At 35.8% G+C, this 19229-nt stretch overlaps 6 protein-coding genes and 2 non-coding genes across 9 annotated transcripts; 5 read left to right on the top strand and 3 right to left on the bottom strand.

Moving 5' to 3' along the window:
• Positions 1 to 676: 676 nt before the first annotated feature.
• On the top strand, positions 677 to 1473 carry AT1G49310 (uncharacterized protein). The gene is made up of 2 exons (NM_103821.4): positions 677 to 905; positions 986 to 1473. The coding sequence occupies exons 1-2, from the start codon at positions 849 to 851 to the stop codon at positions 1175 to 1177; spliced, it is 249 nt and encodes an 82-aa protein (NP_175356.1). The 5' UTR covers positions 677 to 848; the 3' UTR covers positions 1178 to 1473.
• A 157-nt stretch (positions 1474 to 1630) lies between these two features.
• Positions 1631 to 4495, bottom strand: RABG3E (RAB GTPase homolog G3E). Of its 2 annotated transcripts, NM_001036084.2 has the most exons (8): positions 4280 to 4450; positions 3611 to 3637; positions 3343 to 3442; positions 2791 to 2937; positions 2622 to 2702; positions 2389 to 2534; positions 2159 to 2272; positions 1631 to 1886 (listed from the first exon to the last, which is right to left on the bottom strand). In NM_001036084.2, the coding sequence occupies exons 1-7, from the start codon at positions 4330 to 4332 to the stop codon at positions 2206 to 2208; spliced, it is 621 nt and encodes a 206-aa protein (NP_001031161.1). In that variant the 5' UTR covers positions 4333 to 4450; the 3' UTR covers positions 1631 to 1886; positions 2159 to 2205. The 2 variants fall into 2 exon arrangements, with proteins under 2 accessions (NP_001031161.1, NP_175355.1); NM_103820.4 differs by having other exon boundaries at positions 1705 to 2272; positions 4280 to 4495.
• A 998-nt stretch (positions 4496 to 5493) lies between these two features.
• On the top strand, positions 5494 to 6767 carry AT1G49290 (Rho guanine nucleotide exchange factor). The gene has a single exon (NM_103819.2). The coding sequence runs from the start codon at positions 5550 to 5552 to the stop codon at positions 6564 to 6566; it is 1017 nt and encodes a 338-aa protein (NP_175354.1). The 5' UTR covers positions 5494 to 5549; the 3' UTR covers positions 6567 to 6767.
• Positions 6768 to 8621: 1854 nt separating this feature from the next.
• On the top strand, positions 8622 to 8695 carry AT1G49280. The gene has a single exon. It is a non-coding gene; the product is annotated as a tRNA-Thr (tRNA).
• A 148-nt stretch (positions 8696 to 8843) lies between these two features.
• Positions 8844 to 12052, top strand: PERK7 (Protein kinase superfamily protein). Its single transcript, NM_103818.2, has 7 exons — positions 8844 to 9613; positions 9891 to 10493; positions 10590 to 10676; positions 10766 to 10836; positions 10937 to 11158; positions 11249 to 11410; positions 11553 to 12052. The coding sequence occupies exons 1-7, from the start codon at positions 8947 to 8949 to the stop codon at positions 11838 to 11840; spliced, it is 2100 nt and encodes a 699-aa protein (NP_175353.1). The 5' UTR covers positions 8844 to 8946; the 3' UTR covers positions 11841 to 12052.
• Positions 12053 to 12206: 154 nt separating this feature from the next.
• Positions 12207 to 13304, bottom strand: AT1G49260 (mechanosensitive ion channel-like protein). The gene has a single exon (NM_103817.2). The coding sequence runs from the start codon at positions 12844 to 12846 to the stop codon at positions 12397 to 12399; it is 450 nt and encodes a 149-aa protein (NP_175352.1). The 5' UTR covers positions 12847 to 13304; the 3' UTR covers positions 12207 to 12396.
• A 1544-nt stretch (positions 13305 to 14848) lies between these two features.
• Positions 14849 to 18641, bottom strand: AT1G49250 (ATP-dependent DNA ligase; the record flags this gene model as incomplete). The annotated part of the gene is made up of 17 exons (NM_103816.2): positions 14849 to 14986; positions 15084 to 15161; positions 15262 to 15339; positions 15439 to 15495; positions 15588 to 15661; positions 15751 to 15822; positions 15911 to 15972; positions 16060 to 16161; positions 16238 to 16350; positions 16448 to 16573; positions 16798 to 16885; positions 16977 to 17071; positions 17177 to 17407; positions 17502 to 17618; positions 17693 to 17794; positions 18043 to 18383; positions 18473 to 18641. 17 exons carry the CDS (start codon positions 18639 to 18641, stop codon positions 14918 to 14920), a joined length of 1974 nt encoding a protein of 657 aa, NP_175351.1. The 3' UTR covers positions 14849 to 14917.
• Positions 16820 to 16972, top strand: U4.4. Its single transcript, NR_139264.1, has one exon. It is a non-coding gene; the product is annotated as an other RNA (small nuclear RNA).
• Positions 18642 to 19229: the final 588 nt, after the last annotated feature.

Raw genomic sequence — 19229 nt, 5'->3', positions numbered from 1 at the left:
TGTCTTTTTCATAATTTAAAGTAACTCTCACGGAGAAAAGCCAACATTTTCTTCTTGTTTTATTCTTTTTAAGAAAAATGAATTCAAGGGGACCCCAAATTTAAAAGGAAAACCAAAACTCCTTTCTATGTATTTATTACTTGAAGTTTTCTATGTAATCAACAATCCTAACAGTAGAGAATAAAAAACATCGTTTTGGGAGGTTTTATATTAGCATATGAGAATAGTTCTAAAATTGTTTTACACAAAAATTAGATTTTCTTTTCCTCTGTCAATGGAGCTATATCACTTGTCATTTTGCTTAACCCTTTGCGGGAAGATTGTTATGAAACAGTTTTAATGGAATTCTAGTTGCCAATGTCACGTTTAATATGTTTTGTCCCTATACTTTATTGAATCTTATAATCTTTGTTATAGAATTATCTACTTTTAGTATTTTACATTAACATAATCTATAGAATTCTTCTTTGTTCTATACAATTAAACAAGTAATATATTCTTAATACATATTAAAAATGGTGGTGTTGCTATCTGAGCTGTAATAGTTGATTGCTCCAGAGAAGAATAGACAAAAATCCTTACTTAAGAGGCCCACCACTCTGAAAATTTAGACAAGAAAAATTAAACAAAATTAGGTTACACATATTATCATTTATATATATGCACAACACAAAGTTGACCTTGCAATGTACTATTGAATAAAATAAATAAATGCAAGAAGAGAGGGAATTATCACTGTTACCAAGAAAACAACTTCCTCTAAACAGGTCTCTATATATATAAACTTTAACACCTAAAGAATTAACACAGATCAAGAAAAAATCCTCAAAACAAAAGTTAAAGCAGACATGAAGCAACAGCAACGTTACTTGGTCGTCTTCATCGTCCTTTTAAGCTTTCTTCTGGTAAAGCTTCTTCCTTAATTATATTAAAACCCTAATTAAGATCTCATATATCTGAATGTTGTATATATTTGTTGGTATAGTTTGTGAATCTGAGTGAAGGAAGAACAGGAGGAGTTGCAGAAGAATATTGGAAGAAGATGATGAAGAATGAACCGTTGCCTGAACCAATCAAAGAGCTTCTCAACAATCCTTTTAGGACCGCACAAGAGAGATTCATCCAGAATTTCGACACCAAATCTGTTGTCATCATCTACCACAATCCTAATGAATAATCAATGAAGTCTCTCATATAGATATCTATGACTTTAATTTGTGTTTATGTATGGATCGACTTATACGTGCACGTATATGTTATTAATTAAGAAAAGAAAAAGCTGCTTGAGTTGTTGTGTTATACACGTATACTAAATATGTTCTGTTTAGTGCAGAAATGTTAACCCTAGCTATAAGGGATTTTTTGTTCTTTTTTTTTTGTTACCATTAATGTGAGTGAGTGAGTTTTGTGTGATGAAAATTAGATTTGCTTCACATTTTGTTTTGATATATATAAATCAATATACTGTGCCTTTCGTGTCTTGTTTCTTATATTATTTTGTGACATTAATTAATTATCTTATCAAAAATTTATTTTATTAACTGTGTCCTATGGAAAAAGATGAACAATATGAGTTAACCTCATCTCAAGGAGATTCTTTTTTGTTTTGTTTTTCGAATAACTTCTATTTGAAAAGTTTTATTTTTCTACATCTTTATATAAACGAAAAGTTAATAGAAAGTGAAACAAATTATTCAAGAGAATATTAATTATATATAGTTTTCTTTTCTCAAATGATTTGTTCATTAGCTATTAACATACAATAAAACTAACTTTTTGAAAAAATAATAATACCCTAATATATATGCATTATCTCCAAATATGATGAATAATATTATTCATTCATAAAATATGCCGTTATCCATATGCTGTTGTCGTCTTCAAATCTACATTGGATCAATTATAAATAAGTCATCCTTAAAGGTAGACAAAGTATGAGAAGAAACAAGAATGAAAAAAGAAACCATTTAAGTCTTTTCATAAATGTAGTGGACAACAAATAACGTTAGTGTAGAGAAAAAGAGAGATCCATAATATACGGCCACCCACAAACACCGACCAACCCAATTCGGCTTTTTAATTATTTATTTATTAGGGTTCTAAATTTTTAAAATATTAATGTACCACAGAACAACAGATTTACAATATGGTAAAAAACCTCAGAGTGGGATAACTGATGAGAGAGCATAGGTCAAATGAACACTTTCAGCATTCACATCCTGTTGACCTCTGTGGATTGCTGGTTCCGACATCGATCGTGTCTGGTAGGTACCTAAAAGATCGAACATCAACAAGTTTCAGACATAATCTCGAGTCGAGACCCATCAACCCGAAAAGAAAAATACCATTAACAAAGCCTATGATTGCGATTGTATGTTTTTAACTTACATTTCTTCCTCTTCTCCACTCTTCATTGCGTTCGTAGTTATGCACAGGAACGCGTCTTCTACATTGGTGCCTACTTTAGCTGAGGTTTCATAGTATGGAATGTTTCCTTTCGAAGCACACCAAGCTCGAGCCTTCTTCTCTGATACCTGAAAAACCATAAAGTGATTGGAAACAATGCAGAGAGGCTTCAAATTTCAAGGTTGTTCTTCATTACACGGAGATTATATACATACCACCCGGCTGCTTCCACCATCCACATCGATCTTATTACCGATAACAACAAAGGGAAAGTTCTCTGGATCCGAAGGACTTGCCTGCAAATCACAATTACCGCAATTTCAAGCCAAGTTCTTTCTCTTTAATCTACTAGGAAGAGAGAGTAAGATCTATATATATTTATACCTGGATCAGAAACTCTTCCCTCCAGTTGTTGAGATCCTCGAATGATTTTGCGGAGTTGACATCATATACAAGAACACAGCAATCAGCACCACGATAAAACGCAACACCAAGACTCTGAAACCTTTCTTGACCAGCTGTGTCCCAGATCTGTAAAAAAAAAGCAAGACCTTAGCTCTTATGGTCAAGCAAAGAGAGCAATATATATAGTACTTGGGATCAATTCTTAATCTAAGACACTCTTATGGTCACCCCTTTTTGTATGTTTCCTAAGTCTGATAATGCCCAAGCAGAATCACATTAGAAACCAGTATGAAGCGTTTCAATATTGGAATGACGCACAACAAATTCCAGAGAACAAAAGTGTCAATTGGTATAAGATAAGACTACATAGGGCTTAATTTCCTTCAAAGGTAAGCAGAGATAGCCTGAAGCTCATAAACTATCAACTTTTTTTATTCCAAGTTTTCCTCTGCCACTAAGGAGTCTAACTTATACCAACTGCGCTAAAATAAAATAAAAGAGGTTTACTGATAAAGCGCTGCCACAACAAACCTGTAAAGTGAAAAGCCGGTCTTCAAATTGAACTTCCTTAGTCAAGAAATCAGCCCCAATAGTTGCCTTATACTGGTTGCTGAACTTCTTATTAACATATCTAAAGGCGTGTTGTTAAAGTGAAACAGAAACACAAACTCATCTAACTCGACAAAAGGAAAGATTGTTACTCATAAAACAGAGACCAAAGAATTTATTCACATATATTTTTTTTTAAAAACATTGTAGTAGCATCCTCTTGACTCCATGCACAGAAAATTTAGGATACTGATTCATTAAAGAAGTCTTCCCAACCCTGCAAAATCACAAATTCAAAATTCTTAACTTCGATAAACACAACAATAAGACTTTTAGAGTCATAGTTCAACAGCTTCACTAGGTATCACAACATACAATATCTGATTCACAACATATTCACTCTCACTCACCAAGAAAAAAACAGGTTAACAACAAATTCTTACTTGATTGCGAACACTAGACCGAATGATTTCTTATAAAAGATTGCAAATTCCAACAGAAGGATAATACAAATGTTGAATATGATACAAGATTCACTATTCAATCTTTCCAGTAGACAACAAGAACACCAAATCTGAATCATACTGAGAGAAAAATCAGACATGACCTTAAGATAGCAGCATCATTACTTGAGACTAATTCTACTAATCTTTCATGTGATTACAAACCTTCCCACGAGAACTAATCCAATCTCTAATCATCACTTCACAATTCAATTCCAAGTAACTACAGAACAATTAAATCCAGAAGACACAGAAATCAACAACCTAAGAGATCACACCAATTCAGATCGAATCCAATCAAAAGGTAATACACAAAATTCGACTTCAATCTTCAAAAATTCGAAACCAGAAAAAGTATTTACTTACTGATCGAAAAAACACTAAATCAACATGTAAAGAGAGAAAGAGTTCCTTACCCGCTATCACCGAGGATGATGACTTTGAGGAGAGTTCTTCTACGAGAAGGCATCGAATCACGAACGATGATGGGAGAGATCTGTACAAAGACAAGAGAAAGCTCTCTGCGATTTTCTGGGTTTATGGAGAAGACGCTGTTTCCGATTATTTTCTTTCTTCTCTGCCCCCTTGATTATACTGTTGCTGACCTGTCATTTTTTTTTATAATATTATTTTCAAAGATATTTAGTGGTGATGATTTATGGATTTTAACAAAATGTATGTATATCAGTATATCCAACTAATTAACCTTATACAGAACATTTCTATTTATTTTCATACTAAAACTTTGACCTTTATTTTAGGTAAAGAATCTTATGGTTTATCCAGAATTTTATCTTCAGATTTAATAAAAAATTTGTGATTACTTTTAAATAAATAATATTATTTTGTTTGATATTATTTTATTTATCAAAACAGTACGGAGCCGTACACATTTTATTTACGATACGTATTTGCTAATTCGTTCAATGACATATTATTTTATCAAATATCGGTTTTTACCATTTTATAATTATAGTTAACTAACTACTAAATTTCTTCTTTTAATTTATATTAACGCAATGTAAATAACTTAAAAGATAGGAAATGTACGGAAATATACGAAAAAGTATAAAAAATTTAATTCTTAAATTATAAAAATAAATAAAAATACAGTTAACTATTAGCAAAAAATAAGTATTTTTGACTACAAAACCTTTATGAAATATAATTTATTTTGGAGAAATCAAATGATGTACAATTAATATATTTAATTAAATCGAGATTATACTGTAGTCAAATATTTTATTTTCCTTAATGACAAGATTAAAATATCCTTATCAAATGTTTGACCCTGTATATTTTATCTTAATTTAAAAAAAAACAGTAAAGCGTCAGAAAATAGTAATACTTAATAATTTAGGCTCCCTTCATAAAGAAACAAAAATGTTAGGGAAGGGTGATAGATGACGATAATGATCGAAGGGTTATGGGTGAAGAATGATGATGATCCAAGGGTCACAATGTCTCACACCAAAACGATACCAAGCCTCTTTAAGGTTATGACTGTTGTATGTAATTAATTAGATACATGAACGAGGACAAAAACTCTTTAGGAATGAAATACAAATTATTAAGGAAAAATATGATTACACCTTTTCAACATTTCAATGGATTCTCTTTATAAACCCTCTCTAATCACATAGATAACATCACCCATCACCACCACATATCGATAAAAAATCAGTCATGGCTTCTCCTTTGTATCCGTCTGTCTTAAACAATCCTTTATCTTCAATTGTGGTGACACGAGACGAGTTCAATGCTTTTCACACAATCGACAGAACCTTGTTCAGTCGTCTTGTCTTCAATCTAAACCGAGACGTTGACCAGTCGTTTCTAGCCATGTGTTTTCTCTTGTTCCTCGAGCAATCCAGTTATGCCCGCGACATAATCGCGTACCTTGTCTCGTTACCAAACGCTTTTGTCGACGCGGTGGCTAACGAAATCGGTGTGTGTATAAATTTGTTATACAACGTAGAGTTTGCATCAACGTTCTTCGCTGCTGACAACGATGATAACTCCATGATACCATTGCTCTTACGTATTACTGGAGGAAAGTTTACTCTCAGATTGATCAACCAACAACGCAAAAACTTTTGCGCTGGAGTGACAAAGAGTTGGACCGATGTTTGCACTCGAGCATTCTCAGATTTATGCGAGACAGCTCATAGGATCAACAGGGAGAAACAATTGGCTTTAGAGAGAGAGAAATTCATAGAGGATATGAAGAAACTCAGGTTGAGTCTCCAACAAGAAAAATCTAATAGGTTAAGTGTACAACAAGTAAAAATTGCTTCTCCTCCTCCTCCTCGTCCTCATCCTCCAGTTGAAGACGAAACAGAAAAGGCCCTTAGAGAGAAAGAGACAATGGAGGTAAAAGAGAAGGAAGGTGTGCTGGCGGCAGATGATCGGACGGTTTTCCTGACGTTTTCAAAAGGGTATCCGATCTCGGAAGCGGAAGTAAGGGTTTACTTCACTAGGAGATTCGGGGAAGTGATAGAAGCGGTAGAGATGCAAGAAGTTGAAGCAAACGAGCAGCCATTGTTTGCGAAGATGGTGATGAAACTGCAGTGTGCGTCGATGATGGATGAGATTGTGAGTGCGAGGTTTAGAAACAAGTTCACCATCGATGGCAAACATGTTTGGGCTCGTAAGTACGTTCGCAAGAATCCTTATCCAGCTTCATCCTCTACTCATTTTTGAGTGTTTCTGAACTTCTTATTTACATGTTGTGCTTGTTGATGTTGTCGTTGTTGTTGTTTATCTAATAAAATTGTGTCGTCAATCTTATTATTGTGCTACACATTAATATATGTTTAAATTGGCGAGTACAATTACTTTTTTACTAGTTGGTGTTATTTTTATATATTTTGAATCATACAATGTTTGAGAAATATAACGCCGGAAAACTTCCAAGAACAAATGTATATCTATGTATAATTAAATTCATAAGATAAAATAAAAAAATAATATATGATTGGCTAATTATCAGTTTCTATATATTTAATTATTATTAATTAATTGATAGTTTTTTTTATTTGTTTGGTCTTTTGTTATAGGATATTTGATTTAGTATAGTCTGTCAAATAATCAAGAAGATGTTGTGCCAACATCCTCCATTAGCATCATCGCTCCGAAATGTTTTATCTAAGGTCATGTTACTTAGAATTTGTGTTGAATGATTTAATTACAAAATCTACATCGTAATTATATTTGAGTTTTAAAAATGTATATTTTTATGTTGTATACTTTTTAAAATCGACGTAGCAATTTAATTATTAGTCAAAATAAAAATGAAAATATGATTAGTTCATAGATAACTGTATCGTTGTCGTTTTTAGAATTTTTGTTATTACGTGGGATATACTCCATCCGTTTTAAATGAAGTGTTGTTTTAGAATAAATGCAGTTTTAAACCGATTAATATACTACAAGAACAAGGTTTTTCTTTTCCTTCTTCGATGAAACCATATTGGTGTTACCCTTTCTTCTTTGGATTTGGATTCAAAATGGTTTTAGAAATAGAAATAAACTATCATTGACTCATCCATCTAGATGGAAGGTCGGGATACCTTAAATAATAAAACACGTAGAACACGTAGTAATAATAATGATTAGAAACTAAAAGTTAATCGTAATGATCAATAGTATCTTGCCAAGGTTAGAACACTTAGATGAAAGTAAGCTTGACACATATGGTATCTGTGGTTATGAAAAACATTATGAAAAAGTTGTGCACATGTTGAATGAAGCAGTTGCTTATCTTCTTTCACCTATATTTATTTAATAAAATGATGATAGGATTAAGTTTTAGGGTAAACCAAACAAGGATTTAGAAAGAGTAGGAAGATTTTGTTTTATACCCTAAGGATGCTAGTAGCTCATGCCACGATATACCACTTATGGCGTGACAATCAGCAAAGACTCATGTACCGATCATTTTCAAGATAATTGACCGACATGTGTTCGTAATGCCAAACCGAAGAAAGTTTAGAAAACTCATGGGTTTGTGGCTTCCATGGGAGTGAACTCCAGATCAACCCATCTCAAACTTGTTTTGTACTCTATCTTTTTGGCAAGGACACAGTTAATCTTTTTGTATAACCGCTACATTTCATTATTTATGATATTTACATTTTTATCAAAAATGATTCACGAAGATTAGGAATATGTTTTCTTATCGCACTTACCATTAAGAGGGACATCGAAAACATTGCATAGAAGAAAACAACACAAATGATGGTTTGATTAAGTAACAATGGCGTGAACCTCTATAGCAGGATTTAGGCTAAATCTTTGCTGCGAGTACATCATGTGACCCAAATTTTTAAAAACGTATCAATTTATCAAGAGTATGAACTTATAAGGGGTAAGTAAATGAGAGATAACATGTTTATCAGATGAAATCAACCAAAGTTTTTTTTTTTTTTGTTGCTTCCACATGCGCATATGTGAATACGTAAACTGCCGACAAAAAAAAAAAACATTCTTTCTTTATTGCGTTTTCTAAGCGAGAATGTCGATGTGATCAGTTAATGCGAACGGGTAAAATTAGATCAGTATTTATAAAAACAAAAAGGCAGTGGAAAATCTAGGGTTTCTAATATTAATAGCCTTGTAATCAGCATTAACTTAGAGATATTTAAATCTCAAGTTTCATTGTCAACAGAACTTATTAGTTATTATTACTGTTGAGTGATGACTGATGACCAACAACGAGTACTTGATCTTTATTGAAGAACACGCAAAGAACAAATAGCTCTCGTAGCTCAGTTGGTTAGAGCACCCGTTTAGTAAGCGGGAGGTCTTGAGTTCAACTCTCAACGAAAGCAATTTTTTAAACAAATTTACATTTTACAAACAGAAAATCTAGCCTGTAACGGAATATTGTCGTTGTGAATATTTTCTTTTTGCCTGGCTGTATAATCCCCAAATATAGAAATAACAAAAGAAATATTCGAAAACTTTCTTAAAAATAGATTTTGAGAAAAGAAAAAAAATGGTTCCTTGTTCCTAGGAGAACAGGAACAGAGTTGGGTGTTCCTTGTTTCATCTCACATTGAAACCACCGGAGAGAGAGATAATGGCGGAGGGGCAATCCCCGGAGAACTCACCGCCAGCTCCTCCTCCTCCTTCTCCTCCGTCACCTCCCTCTTCCAACGATCAACAAACAACATCTCCTCCTCCTTCCGACAATCAAGAAACAACATCTCCTCCTCCTCCATCTTCACCTGACATAGCTCCTCCACCTCAACAACAACAAGAATCACCACCTCCTCCTTTGCCGGAAAATTCCTCCGATGGTTCTTCCTCGTCGTCTCCACCACCACCGTCTGACTCATCCTCACAATCACAATCTCCACCTCCTCCTTCAACGTCCCCGCCACAGCAGAGTGACAACAATGGCAACAAAGGAAACAACAATGAGAACAACAAAGGTAATGATGGAAGCAGCGGCGATGGAGGAAACAAGAACATGTCTCATACTCCTCCACCACCTTCTAAGACTTCGGACCATAGCTCTCACTCGCAACCAAGATCGCTGGCGCCGCCTACAAGCAACAGTGGCTCAAATTCGTCAAGTAATGATGGTTTGAACATTGGTGCTGTTATAGGACTTGTGGCTGCAGCTGGAATTTTATTCATTGTCATGATCTTGTTATGTGTCTGTTGTTTTCGGAAGAAGAAGAAGAAATCAAAGCTTGATCAGATGCCGTACTACGGAAGCAATGCTTACCCCGCAGGAAAAAGTATGTACATATAAAAACCATGCACCCTAAATTTGTTTCTTGTTGCCCAAGAAATAGACAAATCACTATCTCATCTAACTATCTACAAAACCTTGAACCCTAACTAAACCCCGGCCCGTACCATTTCGTAAGCTTTAGTTTCACCTAATTCTTTTACCCTAGTTTCTTCTTAGCTATGAAAAGTGTAAATTTTGTCACTTGTTTCCGATTCTTATTTTTTTTTCCATCACATCTCATCTAAGCCTTTGTCATACTTTTGTTTTTGTTTGTTTTTTAGCTGGGGGTGATCAATACTACAACCAAAATGCTGCTACACAACAACAACAACATTACAACCAAAATGATCACATTGTGAATCTGCCTCCACCTCCTGGATCAATGGGAACAAACTGGGTGAGTTCACCGCCACCACCACCTCCAGGAAATTGGCAGCCAATGCCGTCGCCACCAGCACCAGTGTCAGGAGGCGCAAATGTGATCCAAAGCGGCGAAATGAGCTCAAATTTCTCATCAGGTCCATACGCTCCATCTCTACCACCACCTCACCCTTCAGTGGCTCTGGGATTCAACAATAGCACATTCACTTATGAGGAGCTAGCATCCGCAACTCAAGGTTTCTCAAAAGACCGGTTGTTGGGACAAGGCGGTTTCGGATATGTTCACAAAGGAATCTTGCCAAATGGTAAGGAGATAGCGGTGAAGAGCCTTAAAGCGGGTAGCGGGCAAGGCGAGAGAGAGTTCCAGGCAGAGGTGGAGATCATCAGCCGCGTTCATCATCGACATCTCGTGTCTCTTGTGGGATACTGCAGTAATGCGGGAGGACAGAGGTTGTTGGTCTATGAGTTTCTCCCTAATGACACACTTGAGTTCCACCTTCATGGTAATTAATGATGAGTTTTCTTGTGTTCTTGGTAAGGATTATGACCTATAAAAAAACTAACACAAAATTTTCATAAAAAAATCAATTGAATTATAGGGAAAAGTGGGACTGTGATGGATTGGCCAACCAGACTCAAGATTGCCTTAGGATCAGCAAAAGGTCTTGCTTATCTACATGAAGATTGTGAGTGATTTATCTCATTTCATCTTTTCACTTTAACTCTAAATAAATCCAAAGATATTTACATGTTTGTACCTGAAAATTGTGGTTAGGTCATCCAAAAATCATCCATAGAGACATTAAAGCTTCAAACATTCTCCTTGACCATAACTTCGAAGCCAAGGTATATACTTTAGTGACCTAAAAATTCTGTTTCTTCTACTCTTTACTTGTAATTACAATTTTCTCTCTTGACAATATTTTGTTTTTCAATTAATCTCCAGGTTGCAGATTTTGGTTTGGCCAAGCTCTCCCAAGACAACAATACACATGTATCGACTCGTGTTATGGGAACATTCGGATACTTAGCTCCTGAATATGCATCGAGTGGGAAACTAACTGAGAAATCAGATGTTTTCTCTTTTGGAGTTATGCTTCTTGAGCTCATAACCGGACGCGGACCGGTTGATCTAAGTGGTGACATGGAAGACAGTTTAGTCGATTGGGTGAGTTATATGTAATACATTCATTTATATAAACTCATACCAAAAACAAAAGAAAACAGTTTCATGTTTTAGGTACATGGTTATTGGCAGGCGAGACCATTGTGCATGAGGGTAGCGCAAGATGGAGAATATGGGGAATTGGTTGACCCATTCCTTGAGCACCAATACGAGCCTTATGAGATGGCACGCATGGTGGCTTGTGCTGCTGCAGCCGTAAGACATTCTGGTCGTCGCCGCCCAAAGATGAGTCAGGTAATAATAACCGTCACACATAATTTACTACTACTACTACGAAAAGTGTAGGTGTTAGTTATTCATTGATCGTCTAGTTCACAAGATTTTGGATATTTCTTACGGAACCCATATTGATCTTTTCTTTTCGCATTGTTCCTAGATTGTTAGGACGTTGGAGGGTGATGCCTCGCTGGATGACTTAGACGATGGTGTGAAACCGAAACAGAGTTCAAGCGGAGGTGAAGGCAGCTCAGACTATGAGATGGGCACATATGGTGCTGAGATGAGGAAGTTTCGGAAAGTGACATTGGAAAGTCGGGATTACGGGGCAAGTAGCGAATACGGTGCCACAAGCGAGTACGGGCTTGACCCATCCTCTTCAAGCAGCGAGGAGATGCACATTGGAGGAAGCACCAGCAAAACTACTACTACTAACCGTGGGATTTAAATTACATAAACCAACTTATTAAAACCCGTTAGATTATATTATTCTTGAAAATGTGAATGTTGATGTAATTGTTCGTTAAACAAATTAAAGAGAAAAATATTATTTATGTATTCTATGCTAAATTGTGTCTCAACAGTCTACGCTAAAGATGATTAAATGTTAATTAAAACTGTTGTATGTTACAAAATTATCCATGATGAGAAGTACAGTCTGAATATCCCATTTAATATGAAAAATACATTATAAGTCATGGATGAAAAGTGCATTCGATGAAAAAGTTTCTCAACAGTTTCTTCTGTCATACATGAAAAATTAATAGTATGCAAGGCATTGTAAAGTTAAAAACTTTTCTAGTCCAGCACTTTCGTAATATGTTTATCAATTAAAGATTGATCCGCGGTACACCACGGGTTGATATTTCATTCGAAAGTTAACGATTTCATTTTAATTAATATTATATTACATATATAATAATGGGTCCGAGAGTATTTATTCTAAAAGGAAAAATATCAAAGACATGAAGCAGAATCTTACTTGGATTCTCGCTTGGCTACTTTCAGAATATTGTTTTTGCGGCAGTCTCCGCCTCGGATTCATCCCGGATCTTTACGCCTATGCCAATGTGTTTTTGGTCCATGATAATCTTCTTCATGTCCCAAGCCGATGTCCTCTTTGGGTCAAACAGATGACGTATTTTGCTCCAAGGATGACCCGAAAGTGCTTCGATGACGTACCAACTGAAAAGAGACTCCTCGATCCGCTCTTGATAGGTCGTCAAGTGGAACCACGCTGAACAACACGTTGTGATGATTGCCTTCGTGAACCACAAGGTGGAGATTATCAGAACCGCCGTGATGACCTGGAGCAACACGAGAAGCACCACCTTTTGCTCCTTTGTCGCCTTATTCGAGAGGATAATAAACCAAGGTGTGATGATAAACACCATAGTCATCCACACCCATGCCGCGTGTTGAAGGCCATGGAGAACATAAACCGTCAGCTGCATGGATCTGAAGATCCACCTTATCACCACTCCGATGATCCTCACCAAGTAGCAAGCGATGAGCCTCGAAGCTACGGTTATCCCGCATGTCAGTGCCAATTCCCATATGGGAAAGCTCCACAAGGTCTTACGCCGAAAACTTGAGATGCTTGCCGCACAAGCCGTCACTACAACGGCGCCAACAATGAAGATCACTTCCAAAGCGATCACAAGAATCCACCACACGGCTCTCGGCTTTCGAAATCCGATTTCCTCCTTTGGTGGATACCGAGGCCTGTTCCTAGAGGTAAGGAACACAGTTTTTGCCACCTCCGCTTGTTCAACAACTTCAGTTTCAGAATTCTATAAGAAACCAATGTAGATTATTAAGTTATTTTGATATGAAATTAATTTATTAGCTTAATGTAGTAACTTATGCCAAACACAAAATTATGGCCTTATATATTTGTGTTTCTATTTGTTTAGAATGTCAACTTTGAATCCGCAAATTTATTCTTTCTGAGTTTAAAAAATATATTACTTATGTTTTGCTTATTTTTTGTTTGATTTTTGCTTATATTTTATCAATCTGTTTTTTCTTAATTATTTAAATTCTCGTAGTAATTATTAAATATTGAAAGATGTGTAGTCACTAAAAACGAAATTGCATCAGAAAAGTTTAGATTGGTGATTTAGAACAAATTGAATAAATTAGTTACTCTTATCTTAAATTCAATTTGAATTTTGAAAGTTTAACTAGATTATAATTTAAAAGACTTCATAAATTCTATTACCTAATATTAAAAAATTTCACGTTTCAATACTAAAAATGTGCTATGAATGCGTGGACTTATGATTATAGTTGGTATATATAGAAAAGTATGTATAGATAGTTCAAACCCTTTTAAAAAGTGAACATAGCGAAGGTTTATTTTATTTATATATATAAGCACGAGCTTGGAAGGAATAGTAGCGCCAACACGATTCCCACGACGAGGTTGACCGTTACCACGACGAGCCAGATCCGCAACATTTTGGAATATTGTTTTTGCGGCATGCAGTCTCCGCCTCGGATTCATCCCATGTTTTTCATTGCCATATTAAGAGGTGTTTCTCTTGCTTTAACGCATGTACCTAATATTATTTGAGCTTATCTTCTCTTGAACTTATCTTCTTTAATCATAACTCGATTAGGAAGCCTTCCTCTTCAAGCTTATACGTACCAAACATTTTTAATCATAGAGAATACGTTATCACCTAAAACTTGTGAGAAATATATAAGTTTGGATCACTTACAATCCATTCTTGGAGAAGTGGGCTACTTATCCTGATTGTCTCATCTTCCTTCTTTTCTCCGAAAAAGGTTTAGAGCCTTTAACGCGTCATGTCTCTGCATGAACCGAGAAATGTCACCCAACTCGATAAACCTAAGAGTCCGAAGGTACTTATATACCTTGATCAATTTCTAAAAGGACAAATACATCAAAGACATGAAGAGGAATCTTACTTGGATTCTCGTTTGGCGACATTACGGAATTTTCCGTAACGTTTGGGTTTAGAACGATACCTTATATGTATTTCGAAAGATACATTATAACTCAAAGGAGAGCTATACAAGGGTCTACACAAAAACTAGTCATTGGGTTCTAACCAAGGGGAAGAATGAGAAGAATAGAGACAAGGAAATGCTCCAAATTAAACAAGCTTAAACTCATTAATCAGCGTACTATTTTGGAAATGAATACGTAGTTTATTATATCAAAGACCAATGTTTCACAACATCAAGCATTTGATTAGCCCTTTGAGTGGCAGATGAGATAACGAAAAAAAAATCGCTTGTAAATGATGATCCTAGGTTGTTTTCTATTGTGCTAGATTGAGAATTGAGCTAGAAACTTTGTGGAATCGGGCCACTGGAATAGATCTATGGGTAAATGAAAAGTTAAAAAGGAAAAAGGAAACGTTGAGCCCAAGAAAAGTAAAAGCAATATGATAAACACGCAAATATCATTCGTTCATTACAATGGGTGCATACTGGTAATGAAAAAGAAATTTTGTCTGGAAAGATGCTCCGACAACAAATTACAGTCGTTGTTCAATCGTCGTCCACTTTGCCTTGATTGCTTGGTTGATTGTGTTTCTGAGCTTGATACATTTCAGCAATCTGAAAATATGCATCGGAAATTTATAAATTAAAAACAAAAATCAGAAACCAGCCTAGTCATGTCTATGATTGTGGTTAGGGTGAGAAGAGCTTTCACCTGGTCAGATGTTGTTGCTTCCTCTGGATTCTTGTCTTTCCGTATACGGACTAGACGAGGAAATCGTAGAGAAATTCCCTTTTAACCATAACAAACAGAAAAATGAAAAAGTCCAATCGTAAATGCAATAGCTCAAATGAAGAAAAATATAAAAAAAATACGTATGCTAATGTTGAACCTTGTCAGGGTCCACAATTCCAATAGCTTCACGATATACAGGGCTAACTGTCAAGTCAGCTGCTTTCACTTCCCACACCTTCAAGCAAGCATATTATTTAGCTTTGCATCAATACACTTGGACCCATAAGATAGAACGTGGACGTACGTTATCTACAAATATTACTATAAGGCATACCTCGGTGGGCTCCAACCAGACATCTGGATTGAGATCGTTATCGACTTGGTAGTATTGCTGGTTTATAATCAGCAAGAACTCTCAGGCAACATAACATATATGGTACTGCATCAAACAAATAAGCTAGAGAGAAGAAATAATTATCTTACTTTCGGAGTAGCAATCACTTTAGAGCAAAGACTGGAAGACAAATCTTGAAGCTCCACATCAGAAAATTCAGTACCTACTAGCCCAATTTGTAAACAAAAATGTAGGAGAGGAAATTGAGAAACATAACAAAAAGAATGAAATGCCAAGGTGCATTAGACTGACCAATTTTACAAATGCTCTGGAATTCTTCCTTATCAACATCGTAGCACGCTAGTAAATATGCACCAAAGAAACCTATAAGGAGAGCATACATATAGCTTCCGTTAACAACATCACTTGTGAAAAAAATGTATCATCTACACATTTCGAATGGTGTTTGTACCTGTGCGTTTCCCACGTCCATGGAACGTAGCTATTGGTACAAGATCCACGGAATCTCCAATGCTGCAGCATATATACCCTAGAGTTAGTTAGTAAAGGACTCTACTATCTTAACTTTTAAATTTTTTTTGTTTAAAAGAGTATTATTGCTTGTCCATATAGTCCTTCTTCAGTTTTAGCCAATTATTTGATCTCTTTGCAGGCTCATAGGTTGCATTTGAGTACAATGACTTTATCATTAAACCTTCACATCTGCCAAAATAACATACTTGTGATGAAGAATTGAAACATCATAGAGATTATGAGGCAGTGTCATATGAATATTTACCCTATGTCAATAGAAGCTTTAAGAAACTCTTGTAATTCACCAATATCGTTGGATGTTAGAGCAGTTGCAAACTGGAAATACCCAAGATCTTCCTCAAATGAATCGTGTAGCTTCTGGCAGAAGCAAGGTGCAAACAAATGATTACATATTTGCACAACACTAGTTGCTTCACTGATAAACCATTTTACGATTTACTAATATATGGCTTACCTCTCGGCGAATGTTCAGATTCTCATGGATAAGTAGTTGGCCATTTAGGTATAATATATCAAAAGCAAAGACGCATACGCCAACCTTGATATCACTGACATTCACATTTTTATGGGCTCGTGTACTCTAAGTCTGAGAAAAGAAAACAAAGAAAACAAGACATATAAAAACCTAAACTATCAGTAACTGTAACAAGTTATCTTTAAACTAATGTTGGCAAAAAAAATTGTTGTCAAATCACCAAAATCTGGTCTAGTAGAGCTTAAGCTTAATTTGATCGTTCATTGGCTAACAAGAAGAAAAACAAGAATGTTCATATTTGCAACCATAAAGCCTGGCTATTGAGGTACCTGGAGTGGAAGAATTTTCTCTTTTTCTCTGTTGAAGGTGACAACCTCGCAATCCAGAATAAAAGATTTCACAGTGGGCTTCTTTAACCTGTATAGAGAAGATATTTACACTAACTTCATTAGAAATATGGGCTCATTCTAATTTTTTCAACAAGTAACAACACAACAAACAAGTGCACCTTGATAACACAAGAGCAACATCAGGGTACTTGCCAGTGTTTCTTTCAGCATGTCTACTGAATATCTCGACTGTACCATCCTCCATATAATATATCTGCGAGAATAGATTGATGAAAAGCCAAACGTAGCAGCACATATAAATAACTTTGCTTTACGAATAATAGCATTCATCGGATAAGAGTAGAAAGCAATGGATCACCTGTGCACGTTCACCATCATATTTGTATTCAGCTGTGAAAACAGTGTCCTTGAATTTCTCAAGTATGAGATCTACTCTTGTAGTTGCTTTTGCAAGCATGGGCCTAACTGGAACACCGAGTGTGAGGTTACAAGTTTTAGGAAGATTCCATACACCACTAGTTAGAAGAGCACCAACAATAATGTCATAGACAGGAAGCATTGAGAATACTTCTTTAACAATCGTTGCAGCCTACAAGGACAGACAACAAGGTAAGTTGTGACGTCTCTAAAGGAATACTGCAAATAGAGCCTAAAGCCACAAGTAACATCCTTGAGAAGCAAACCTCATCTAAAGGATTCTTGATATTTGGGGGCGGCTTAGAATGCTCTTCGTTATATACAGCAGCCTGTCCCAAGGCAGCTAAAACAGTTTGACGTGAGAACCCTAACCGCAAATTATCCTGCATTGTAACGGAATAAGGAACACAAAGGAATGAGCAGATTTTTTTTTTTTGTAACAATTGATCTAACATACCTGAAGTAAACGAGTTAAGTAAAGAGGTTCACAATCTGTAGTTGCCACAAGAAGTGCCTTCATTAGATCCTTCTTCTTATCCTTACTACCTTTTCCAGATTCCTAACACATAACATAGTCCAACAACTAATCAAAAAGAAAGAAAATTTAAAGCAAACACAAGAAAGTGTCTAAGAGAATCACCAACCCCACTCCTCTAAACTCTATTATAGAGCAAATTTCTCTCCAACCTACTTTTGTATCTCACTCTAAAATAAAGTAAAAGAGAGGATTGCTCTATATTCAGAGCAACTATTTTTACTACGCTCTATTTTAGAGTAAAAAAAATAGAGATAGATGGTCTAAAATACCTTAGCAATTAGGCGAAGTGTATCAGCAACCTTGACAACAGTTAATGGTTTGGGCATGAAAATCATAGTCTGAGAGGAACGGCTCCCATTTGCTACAAGCCCCAAGTCTCCCAGTTGCGTATATTGCTGCTCAACGTGGGACTCAGTTCTACCAAAAGCTTCAGAGATTGCCTTAATAATGTAGGAACCCTTACCCATTCCCAATTTAATACCTTCATGAGCAGGGGCAATCTCATTTGCAGCAAGATAAACAGTAGGTAGCAAATCATCAGGAGTAGTGGCGATAACGGTTCTCAACATGTTACACAGAATATGAGTGATGACAATCCTGCCACTTTCAGCTGCAATCAGATCAAAAGCTAAGGAGAGAAACATAAACGGAACTCTCTCCCGTTTCTCCCAACAAGACACTTTTCCGGATCGAAATCACTTGGCTTCTTCTTCAGCAACCCAATTTTGCTCTTCAGTTTGGTAACCCTATCTGATTTGGGTTTTTTCGAATCAGAAATAAGAACTAGGGTTTTGTCATCAACCCTAGTCGGTGGCGTATCTACGGTTTCCTCGAGTTTTCTCTTCTTCTTGGCGGAAGCATTCGACATGAGAACGTCAAATGCAGATATCACTATGTTATAAGCAAGAGCTTCTCCAGAAGAGTGGAGAAGAGAATCGATTGACGAAGAGAAGAAGATAAGAGCGAGATTATCCAACCCTAGCGTATCTAGAAAGTTTTCTGTTTTAGTATGATTTTTATTCCATTACATTCATGGAGCCAACCTGAAATTATAAAAGAAAAAATTAGCTTCATTTATTTAACCTTTGTTTTGTGCTAAGAATGTTCTACCACTTTGATTTCAATGGTTAACACGTAAGAGTTATGCATCAATTCCTCTGTTTAAATCCGATGTAGCAGAATCATAACCTACTAGAAATCCGGATTAATTGCTATTAGAATTTAGTGAGGTATTGTATTTATTTTAGCAACCATATTGCGGTCATGTAATTTAAATTTTTGATTGGTATTGGATGTGCAGGAAGGCATTGTCCATATGATTGTTACAACACATTTTCTGTGCCGTGGAAGCTAAACATCATCCTCGTATTTATTCATTTTGCAGCCAAACTCTTACCATATGCTGCATCTCTGGTGAGTAGTTACTTCAGGATATGTTAATTGCCAAAATTGAGGA

This window comes from Arabidopsis thaliana, assembly GCF_000001735.4.
Source record: "Arabidopsis thaliana chromosome 1 sequence".
In the NCBI taxonomy this organism is placed as follows: Eukaryota; Viridiplantae; Streptophyta; class Magnoliopsida; order Brassicales; family Brassicaceae; genus Arabidopsis; species Arabidopsis thaliana.
Note: the sequence above shows the minus strand (reverse complement) of the source record. Positions and strands in the feature narration are given on the sequence as shown.

Excerpts from the sequence above, each read along its gene's own strand:
- AT1G49310 (NM_103821.4), top strand. The coding sequence starts at position 849 with ATGAAGCAACAGCAACGTTACTTGGTCGTCTTCATCGTCCTTTTAAGC. Across the intron at positions 906-985 it reads TCCTTTTAAGCTTTCTTCTG|TTTGTGAATCTGAGTGAAGG; the intron begins GTAAAGCTTCTT and ends TTGTTGGTATAG.
- RABG3E (NM_103820.4), bottom strand. The coding sequence starts at position 4,332 with ATGCCTTCTCGTAGAAGAACTCTCCTCAAAGTCATCATCCTCGGTGAT. Across the intron at positions 2,938-3,342 it reads ACCGGCTTTTCACTTTACAG|ATCTGGGACACAGCTGGTCA; the intron begins GTTTGTTGTGGC and ends TTTTTTTTACAG. Across the intron at positions 2,703-2,790 it reads GGGAAGAGTTTCTGATCCAG|GCAAGTCCTTCGGATCCAGA; the intron begins GTATAAATATAT and ends TGTGATTTGCAG.
- AT1G49290 (NM_103819.2), top strand. The coding sequence starts at position 5,550 with ATGGCTTCTCCTTTGTATCCGTCTGTCTTAAACAATCCTTTATCTTCA.
- PERK7 (NM_103818.2), top strand. The coding sequence starts at position 8,947 with ATGGCGGAGGGGCAATCCCCGGAGAACTCACCGCCAGCTCCTCCTCCT. Across the intron at positions 10,837-10,936 it reads ACCATAACTTCGAAGCCAAG|GTTGCAGATTTTGGTTTGGC; the intron begins GTATATACTTTA and ends ATTAATCTCCAG. Across the intron at positions 11,411-11,552 it reads GCCGCCCAAAGATGAGTCAG|ATTGTTAGGACGTTGGAGGG; the intron begins GTAATAATAACC and ends CATTGTTCCTAG.
- AT1G49260 (NM_103817.2), bottom strand. The coding sequence starts at position 12,846 with ATGCAGCTGACGGTTTATGTTCTCCATGGCCTTCAACACGCGGCATGG.